Source organism: Amblyomma mixtum, chromosome 3 (genome assembly GCF_055824585.1).
Source record: "Amblyomma mixtum isolate Tamu chromosome 3, ASM5582458v1, whole genome shotgun sequence".
Classification (NCBI taxonomy): domain Eukaryota; kingdom Metazoa; phylum Arthropoda; class Arachnida; order Ixodida; family Ixodidae; genus Amblyomma; species Amblyomma mixtum.
In genome coordinates this window covers 312,113,014-312,123,644 of record NC_143014.1, presented here as the reverse complement: position 1 = coordinate 312,123,644, position 10,631 = coordinate 312,113,014, and the positions used below count along the sequence as shown (strand labels likewise).

At 49.6% G+C, this 10,631-nt stretch overlaps 1 protein-coding gene and 1 pseudogene across 1 annotated transcript; one reads left to right on the top strand and one right to left on the bottom strand.

Moving 5' to 3' along the window:
- Positions 1-1,828: 1,828 nt before the first annotated feature.
- On the top strand, positions 1,829-8,481 carry LOC149355621 (endothelin-converting enzyme 2-like). The gene has a single exon (XM_089583958.1). It carries the CDS (start codon positions 1,940-1,942, stop codon positions 3,863-3,865), a length of 1,926 nt encoding a protein of 641 aa, XP_089440084.1. The 5' UTR covers positions 1,829-1,939; the 3' UTR covers positions 3,866-8,481.
- On the bottom strand, positions 8,397-10,343 carry LOC149355620 (uncharacterized; annotated as a pseudogene).
- Between the last annotated feature and the right edge of the window lie 288 nt (positions 10,344-10,631).

Sequence of the window (10,631 nt, the reverse complement as noted above, 5' to 3'; positions counted from 1 at the left end):
AGTTGGGGATTTCCGAACGAGGAAAGCATGCTCGGCGACGCCCGGCAACGGATGCCGTTTTAAGCCTTTGTTTGGTAGGGAACCATATCGACGAAAACGCGGCAGGCGAAGTAACCATATCATTGGCACAGTGCAGTCGTGTATGTTTTATGTTCGAAATGAAGTTGCCGACTATAGGGACGCCGTCGGAATGCCCCGGAGTGCGCCAATCTTGTGCTGTTCATATAAGCATTCAGGTTTTGTTGAATGAGCGCTTTACTGCCCAGGACGGGCAATGCTTGTTCCTGGACTACTTTTCAAATTTCAACACCTTTATTTAGAACCCGGAAGAGAGGATACGAAAAACGCATAGCCTTTTGACTCCCATTGAGCCCACCTTTAGCAAAACGTTAGGGGTGTAATTAAGCGGAGGGGGCTGGGAGGGGTGACGGCTTCCCTTCCCCTCTTGAAAGCGGGGAATTCTCTAAATGACAATATGGCATATGCCGCATTTTCTGGGGAACAATGTTTAAGAAATGTTTTGTGGAAATAGGATCATGCCCTTCCCGTTTGCCCCTTCGCCCCCTTTTTATATTTCAAATTTTGCACAAACTGAGTGAACAAGGTAGCTATAGTCGGATGCAACTTAAGTCTGCAGTGAAGCTCCGCCCGCATTCAGGACCGCCGCACACAATTCCTTCACGACAAAAAAAGTGGTCCATTGTCAAAGTTTTTCTTGTTATCGAGATAAGAAGCTATCACAAAAAAATACCTAGCTCTAGAATTCTGATGCCTGGCTTCATTAAAAAAGTCCAACATTAAAAACCTGATTTCATTTCCTGTTGAAGTACAGGATGCCTCGTACCGGGGCCCACTGTCAACAGCTGCTGTTTTTTGAGTTATATTCTACTATAAGGGGGGGGGGTTCAAATGGTACTTTTAAAAACCAAATTAAATAACAATAGTATTCGTAGAAACTCAACAGAATATGAATCGATTTGTGATAGAAGCTGATCGAATACGATTCGATCATTATTATAAATATTCGTTACTAGTGCGAATAATCGTAAAAAACGAATAATCATGCAAAACATCAAAGTGCTAAGGGCAGTTTCGGTACGGCTCTATAACTTGTGGAGTAGGCACGGCTACCCAAGAAGCAAAACTGATCTTCACTGAGCGGTAGACTGCCCAAAGTCAGTATAATAACTTATCGTTATGTTATACATATAGGAAGATCACCTTTTGCTACTGATGACAGCGCCACAACTCAGTAGACGAGAGGAGCAAGAACAACGTTTGAGCCATGACCTCCGAGATCGGGCGTCTAAGCCGGGTTTGCTAAACATGCCTCAGCCCTGCTGCATCACCCAATATTGGTGGCCATATATGAGCATTTTGAAACCACGAATCAAATGGACCATGTCGCGATAACCCTGCCTCCCGCGCAGAAAGATGGCGGCAGAGCGCTGTGAGGAGTAGTAGTGGGCCCTTCCCTTTAAACACTATGCGAAAAAAACTACGGCTTGCCTTATTTTATCTAAATGCTTATTTTACATTCAGCCTGAGTCGCTTTTGGACGTTAAACCTCAATGAACCAGTATTCGAAAATTCCGATTTTATTCGGCTCTTTTAATTAATCTTGAACTTGCACTATTTGATTCATTCGACGAATTAATTAAGAGGATATTCGATTAGTTCCAAGCTCTGATGGGACAGGGCAGAGCATAATCTGAGGCGTTTTAATGAATCAGATAAAGTGCCTCGCCCGCGCCATTATCTCTATCGCGGGTGCTCTGATAAGGCAGTAAAAATTTACGCTTTTTGTTTTTCTCGCGCGCAGGGTCAAGGCGCTCATGAAGTATTCGCCCGCCAAGCAAATTGCAGTCTCAGCCTGTGGATTAAGGTGGCCGTGCTACTAACAACTCTTCTCTTCATCGTCACTCCACTCATCTATCTGATGGTTACGCAGTGGATTCACCTCCAGCACGCCGACTTTCTCCCCTCCACTACCCCACGGCTGCACACTGACCCCGGGGATCTGCCCCTTTTCCCTGGCTGCGGCAGTACTGCGTGCCAGAGGTACATGGCTGGCATACAGTCTTCCCTCAACTGGTCTAGAGACCCATGTGACAACTTCTACCGATTTGTGTGTGACGGCTGGAGGCAGAACAATCATATGGTCTCCATTCTAGATGTTGCCGAAGACGGAATGTACACCCATGCATTGAATTCTGTTAACTGGGCTCCCCGGTTCACCACAAGTCACGGCACCCCAACGAGGTCAGCACTGAACGCCGAAGAGAAGGTAGCCGCTTTGGTCATGTCATGCATGAGGCATTCTGAGAGCGGTTTAGACGAACTGAAAACATTCATGGCCGAACACCACCTACCATGGCCTATGACATCCCACAAAGACCTGCTGGATATCTTGTTTGACCTCTCCGGAAATTGGAACATCCACCTATGGTTCCAGGTGACCCTCGATCTCGCCCCTTATCAAGCCGGCACGGGAAACCCCTTGCTGAAGATCGGAAGCAGCGCCATGTTTGGAGCCTGGGTAGCGTTAATGCAGACATTCGCCGGTCAGCGAATGGGAACCGAGCCGTCCCTACGCTACCAAAAGTACCTCCAGAACATGCTCGTTCTTTTCGGCGTTTCCGAGTTGCGAACCTCCGAATTGGCCTCTACAATCCAGGAAATGGATATGCTTAGTCTAGGAGCGTTGGCACCTGCCATTGCAGACCCAGAACAGAAAATCATGCGGCTGTCGATCCAGAACCTGAGTGAGGCCGTGACTCCCGGCTTCCCCACCGACCGCTGGAGTCAGCTCGTCGACGCGCACTTCCCTTGGGCTCGCCGCTATTCCGCCAACATCGAGGTACATGCGGAGAAGCCCAGCCTGCTCAGGGCTGTTGGTTACCTTCTGCGGCTCAAGTCCGAGACGCGGGAAGCGCTGACCCTCAGCCTGGGGCTTCGCGTAGTCACTGAGCTAGGCTGGATGGCGCACCGGGAAATCGCTGAGGCTACACTTCAACTCCTTGGTCTTCCTTTGTCATCGCACAACCGCCGCTGCCTAGTGGAGGTTGAAAGCAGGACAGGCGTGGCTTGGTTCAGCCTTTTCCCCAAAGGTCTAGGAACTGACACACTGATTCAAGATATCCGAGAAGTTCTGCTTGGAGTGGTGATGCGCCGCAGCGGTGCTGTGCTCCGCATGACCGCCAGGAAGGAAACCTTTCAGTCGGACGTCCAAAAATATCTTGCCAGCGTACTGCCACAGCCCACCCCCGGGACGAGCTTCTTCAACAGCTGGGTGAAACTGATGAAAGTTCAGTGGAAGCTGCAACAGCATGGCCTGAGCAACATCGTGAAGCCGTGGTCCGTGCTGAGCCACAAATGGACCGTGCATGGCGCCCTAACAGCCTCCCAAGAGTACTTTGTGTTCCCTCTTTACCATCCGGACCTGCCGCCGGCAGCCAACTACGGCGGTGCTGGGAGGCTGCTTGCTGATGAAGTTCTTAGGGAGCTCTTCTACGCGCCCCCTAAAGACCAGCAGCAAGTGCTTCGTGGCTACTTTCTCACTGAACCCAACGAGACTGAGGATGCCCTGCAGGAGTGGTCCCCTCATTACGTAGACACAAAAGCCCTTCTAGCCGCCTTAAAGGCATACAGGCTTGGCTTAATCCGACACTCCCTTGACGCGCATTCCGCGAAATCGAGCCTCGTGGAGGACAGGCTTTTTTTCGTGGCCTCCTGCTATTCCCTCTGTTCCAGCGGAAACCACATGGGCATGTTCTATGGAGATGCGGAGCAGCGTTGCAACATCGCCGCCAGGGCTCTTGTGGAATTCAGGAGAGCCTTCGAGTGTTACGGTGATAAGGGTTAGCCCCTGACGCTGTCTTTATTTTTTTTCGCGGCGGGCAACTTTTCGGTGCCTTGGACTAATGCACACGTCGATTTTTTTTTACTGTATGATTTGTACAAGTAGAGTTTCAGGGCTGGGAAACTTCTGGCAAAAATTTCCCTGTGGACATCTGCACTGCCCGTCGACACATGTGTGTGTGAATGCTGTAGCTGAAGTGGACAGCGGTCGTCGGGGGTATTCCGCCCACGGGAGCTTCTCGCTCTCCTAAAGCGTTTTCTATGTGAAGCGTGTAGCGGTTTCCCACGTTTAGTGTTTCTCGTGCCAACAAGTCACGATGCTTGAAAAATACAGCTGTCTTGTCTTTTCAGAAAGGGGAACGCAAGACATTTCAGTGACTGGACGAGGGAGAACGTTTCGGTTACCAAAGCGTTCTTGCATGCTCCCGTAGTAAGTAGCCTTTGGCGCTAAATGGCCATGAATAAACACACCAACTATCCTGACTACTTACTATAGCACATTAAATGATGTCGAAGAGTTTCACAAAGAGATCAGCTAGGCTAGCGTAACCGAACAAAGTCCTTGCGTTAAACGTAGCAGCCCCAGTTTCCAATGCCGGTCTGTCCAGATTCAGATATTCTTGCACCTTCCGCCGTGTTACATGTGTGGCAATGCAATACGTCATAACCCTTTCGGCCCTTGTCGCGTCATTTCACACCACAACACGTGTACCGCTGCTGCCTCAGTAAAGGGCGAAAATTCCCTTAGTTCTGCTACGATAGTTCCTCAATGATCCCTGTTTCTATCGGCATCGCTGTTCTTGCATTTTCACCTAACTCTCTGATCTAAGGATAGATGGATAAATGGAATAAATGAGGTGAAGCTCTTTTAAAGAGCCCCGCAATGGGTGGAGTCCCTATTCCGGGACCCCATTGGTCGAAGCCGCCAGCTTAGCCCTCTTGACCAAAGCCTTTTGGGCCTGAAGGTCCGAGCAGCCAAGCAGGGCCGCCTCCCATTCCTCTCTGGCAGGGTTGGCGTGCGGGGAGGAAACTTAACTGCTCTGGCAAGCCCAAACCATGTGGTAGGTGTCAGCTACCTCCCCATAGTGTTTGCACCTACCAGTGAACGCCAGATCGAAGTGTTTTAATAGTGCCGGGAACAGCATTGTATTAGTGAATAGTCGAAGCAGAACGCGTTCGTTTGCTTTCCCCAGTCCCATTGCAGGGACTGGGTACATGCGATGCCTATCCTTATAATGTTATATCTTTGAACGAGAGTACGGAGCCACGTTCAGGTTCCAGGTGCTCAGGAGCCAATGGGAACGACCGGTGAATGAATGCTCGGCAGCCGCGTCTGCAGCTTCATTTCCTGCTAGGCCCTGTTGGCCCGGAGTCGAAACTATGCAGCGGGGAGTAGGATCGGTATTTTGGCTGTAGTTCCTTAGTATCCGTTCAGCTAGTGGAGTTAGCCAGCCAGCCTCGTAATTGCGACACGCCGAACGCGAGTCTGTTATTATGTGTTTTGATTTTGTATCAGAAGCAGTTCCTGATAAAGCAGCCTGGCGACGACCACTATGATCTTCCTTATCCATCTTTCTAGGGAGGGGTCGAACCCTGACGGCGCGACTCCAGAGTTCGGGCATTCGGACCCGCTCCTGAATGTGGAAATCGTGTTGAATGTGAAGCCGGGCTAGCATGTGCCGGCCCGACTTCGTTTGGGCTAGCCTCGTGTATTAATTTCTGAGATGGGCTTCCATGAGCTCCTGAAAGGTGTTCACCACTACCAATGCAAGAAGTCTCGCATTGGAGGTGGAGAGCTGTCTTCATTTTACGGACTATTACCTCAACTTTGTCTTCGTCGCCATTCCGCAAATGTAGATAAGGGACCGAATAGGGGCATATTCCAAGCGGTTCTCCCGGTGAAACGCACGTAGAATGCGGTTTACTGTCTTCTGAGGACGGTTCACCTGCCGGGATATCTCTCGCTGGGACATAAACTTTCCCACTGAAACAAATTCTTGGCGCTCCTCTGCCGTAAGTCGTCGTGGCATTTTTCTTGCGACAAGTCTTGCGACAAGTGGTCTGGGATCGCATCGATAATTGCAGCAGTTATATGCCGTTGCGAAAAAATGTTTCGCGGAAATTTGTTGGTGAACAAAGCCGATATGACGAGACGATACTGCGTTGATATATTTTTTCCAACTTCAAAGTCGTTAAAATCAAGAAGTGCCAAGCACTGGCTTTACCAAATCTTTCCCACCAATTTTGTTATCGCCCGCGAAGACCCGAGGTAACTAAGTCCAGACTTTATCGCAACAAATGGAGGGCTTAGAATAGAGAGAAAGGGCGGCGGGTTTGTCGCGGGGATGATGGTTGTTGTACGGAACAGCGAACGAGGGAGAGAAGAGTGCGAAATCATGATTTTTCCTGTTCCAAAACCGGCCACCAGGTACCTGGAGTGCTAGGCTGGTCGACGCTCGCGCGATAACCTTGCAACACACGTGCAACAACACACGTGAACGTGCAACAATTTGACCTAGGTAATGATATATTCTTGAGAAATGGTGTACAAATTTTCAACTCTGACTCATGATTGTTCATTGAAGTGCTTATGAAATGTATTTGTTTTTGTTCCCTCCCTGTAACGACCCTCATTTGAGGGTTAACAGTATCACCAAATAAATAAATAAATAAATAAAAATCGCGCTCTACTGCTAACCACATGCTTCAGTAGCATTGTCATCTAAAGAAATGAAGTTGCTAAACAGTGGTTAGCACCGATAATCACACGTGCGATTACGAGACATTTTATTTCCTGACAAGTGTATTTTTGACAAAGCGCTTGCCCGCGCTTTCTTGCACCCCTGCCTTAAAAAGCAGCTCGTTTTTACATAAACGCAGTTGCAAATTCAGCGCCGTGAGTGTTCTCGACTTTCTTGTCCTATGTCCATGCGCTGTTTTATTACAAGATTCAATTCCAAGATGGCGAAAAAAATATGGCTTCGGTTCAGCTACGGTTTCGGGTGAGAATTCGGGTTCTATTCCTTGTTCGGGCTAAGGTTCGGTTTCGGTTCGACACCCTGCTTTAGACAGTCAAAGTGCCCCCTGAATTTTTTGCTGCCCTTTTCGCCAAAGGTAGCTTCATATTCGCTACTGAGAGCATAACTAGCATTCGAGTCGAAGAATTTTTTCTGCTGCTAATTGCAACGAAAAAGTTAGCGGCAACAAGCACGGCACACAAGGGAGCGCGAAGACCGAAAGAACATCTGGCAAGCGCGGCGCCATAGCTTTCACGCTGTTTGATGGCAAAATCACCGAGGTCCTTATCTGTGGGAATGAATGAACACCGTCCTGACGTACTTCCATCCCTCGGGGAGACCGGAGCACCTTAGTTACTCTTCTGTAGACTCCGTAAATGCATCCTTCAGTCAGACCGCTATCTCATATGCGGATCTGTCACGCAAATAATGCCACAACTTCGGTTTCAGTGCCCATGGGGATTCTAGAGCACATCAGAATTGAGTGCTCACCGTCTAAAACGTGACCGCTTTCCACAAACCAGCGCGAATTTCACCGCAAGCCAGGAACAGCAATACGTTTTCAAAGCTGCCAGTTATATGCATGGACGCATCCACAGACCGCGTACGGACCTTCACAAATACGTCGTCTTGTCCAGTGTAGCAATATATTTATGATGATGATGATGATCATGTCCAAGTTCACACCCCTTTTCAACGGGCTGTCACGTTGTTGTGAGCCGTCAGAGATCACAGGGCCCCCTGACGCTGAGTTTGCTCGCGAATAGAGGGCAGAGCGAAATAAGCGAGGAGGACAGCAGTTCCTAGAATTTGTGTGTTGTCGCGCCCGGCACATCACTCACGTGACCTTTTCGTCCGTGCTCCGGTCCGTCGTGTGGACAGTGACGTTCTAGAAGACCGTGGTTACCGCTCCAAACAGTACACATCACGGAGATACGGTCACGTGGTGGGTACGCCAATAATGGCATGGTTTCACCGCTCTTAGGCGTTTTTCAATGCGAAATTAAAATTATATAATTTTCTCTCCTCCGATATCGCACTGCTCCATTCTTACATTATGGTACTTTCTTTTCGAATATAATCTCATGACACGTGTTTCAGTCAGTAATTAATATGTCAGTCCCTTTAATGACCACAGACCTGGATGTTTCATAATAGCTGCCCTTACCTCCCAGTATCCAGCGACCTAGTACCAAGCATCCATAGCCAGTCACCCTGCGTTCATTCCAACACTGCTTCGTTTATCAGATATGGCACCTGGTGACTCAGTTCCAGTTGCTCTGGGACGGGGTATACTAGCCAATATCGACGAGCAGTGCCAGAAAGAAGGCAAATGCAAAACAAACCTGTTTATTTTGGCGAAAACGGTACAGCAAGTCCTGACACACTGCAAGAGACACAGTTACTCAAGGCGCAACGCTGACACAGTGCAAATGGTGAGAATTTTGTAGCCCTCCAATCTCCGTGGATTAGACATGAAGGCATGCTGATGTCCTGCTCCATCCCAGTCTCCGTGGGTCACACATGAAGTATTGCTGATGTCCTGCTCCACATGGTCGGTGGTCATGTCTTGATGCAGATGATGTTAAATTAGTCGCGAAACCTATGCCGGGTTTTCTATCAGTGACCTCACCACGTCGCATACCTTGAGAGCCATCCCTAAGCTTGGTTTGGTTTATGGGGTTTAACGTCCCAAAGCGACTAAGGCTATGAGAGACGCCGTAGTGGAGGGCTCCGGAAATTTCGACCACCTGGGGTTCTTTAACGTGCACTGACATCGCACAGTACACGGGCCTCTAGAATTTCTCCTCCAAAGAAATTCCAGCCGCCGCGGCCGGGATCGAACCCGCGTCTTTTGGGTCAGCAGCCGAGCACCATAGCCACTGAGCCACCGCGGCGGCCATCCCTAAGCTCATGCCCATGACATTTATCAGGTAGTCCTCAGTAAGCATAGACAAACCTTCCCTGTCAGCTGTGCAGTGAATTCTTCGACACATCATGTGCAGCTTAGAATTTCCGCGATGTAGGCAATAGCCTCCGGAACCGTCCAGCCACGAGGGCTCTCAGCAGCCAGCAACGCCAGATGCTCCAGCAGGTTTTCCACTTTCTCCCTGTCAACCATGTTACACTGAGGATCATAGTCAGCAGTCGTGTTGTCCGGGATCCAGGCAGCAGGCGGGGTAGGGGTCCTGAAGCCAGTGTACTTCTGCGTAGAGTAAATATTCCGACTCTAGATCGACAGCTCCGCATTCTTGGAACAGCTGTGGCAGCCTTTATGACAACACATATTAGTAGCCAAATTATAGTGGCAATATTCTAGACACAATGGCCAAATATTACTATAGCAGACCAAATACAGGGCGTACTCAATAGCGTTCTTCAAATTATAGTACCAGTATAATGTAAGCACTATGAACAAATTTTACTGCACACAAAATGCTGAGCGTACTCAGTAGCGTCCTACCCCGCCGCGGTGGCTCATTGGTTATGGCGCTCGGCTACTGGCCCGAATGACGTGGGTTCGATCCTGGCCGCGGCGGCTGAATTTCGATGGAGGCGAAATTCTAGAGGCCCGTGTACTGTGCGATGTCAGTGCACGTTAAAGACCCCCAGGTGGTCGAAATTTCTGGAGCCCTGCAATACCGCGTCCGTCATAGCCTTAGTCGCTTTGGGACGTTAAACCCCCATAAAAAAAAAGAAAAAAAAAGAAAAAAAAACCATAAACCAATCAGCAGCGTCCTCCTCCGTTGACCTGATCACGTTATCTTACTATTTCCGGCCGTGATAGCACGACTGCGACGCTTTTTAAGTCCTCAAGTGGGCAAAAAATATTCTTCTTAATAATGCTTACTGGGGACGGGGGCAGAAAATTTTTTACTGGGGAGGCGCAGATAATTAATTTTTGCGTAGGCATGGTGCCTGCGTGACTATTTTTGCCGCTGCCCGTCGTGTACCCTTGACGCCGTAACTGAAATTCAACGCTTGTTGAGCCGCGTTTTGAGCAAGCACCGCAGGAGTTAACTAACACAACTTCCCCTCGGCGCTTTGCCACCCTTCAAACTGGAAGCGACCGTAGCGCCCCCCCCCCGTCCCTCCGTCCCCCCCCCCCCCCGCCGCCGCCCCCAAGTACCGACTCCAGTGTAGAACTCACCGGCCCGGTCTGCGCCCATGGAGCAGTGGCTTCAAAAGTGGGAGGATGGGAAACGTAGTCTGGGTCTTGAACCGCATGGTGTCCGAAAATTCCACGGTATCCAGGCTCTCCACTTCGAGGCGAGGATCCCCTAGGGAGCTGGAGGAGTGCGCTTGTGAGACTTCTGGAGTTGTGTGCCCGTCGAGAACAGACACCGCAACTCGAGATGGGACCAGTTGATCGGGTAGGTCAACAAACAATGGGTACAAATCAGACATCTCTTGTTGCTGCTGATCATACTGTGCAGTGTCCTCGACAGTTCGATCAGCGTCCATGGCAGGGTACCGTTCTGTTGCTACTCGCCAGCGCTGCCCTTGATCAATAGCGACCTCTTGGATCACTGGTAGGATAACATGATGTATGACTGGCAACCGCCCACAATCGGCCCTTACAGCGGAACGAATTAAACCGTCACCAGGGTACGAGTCCACTGGATGGCACGCGCAATGTGTGCAGTTTTCGTCTTCCTCTTTGTAGACAGGGCCAAACGTTCTGTTAACAACAATGACTCACATATGACAGCGCAATAAATCCGATGATGAGCCTGTCATCGTTTTCTCAGT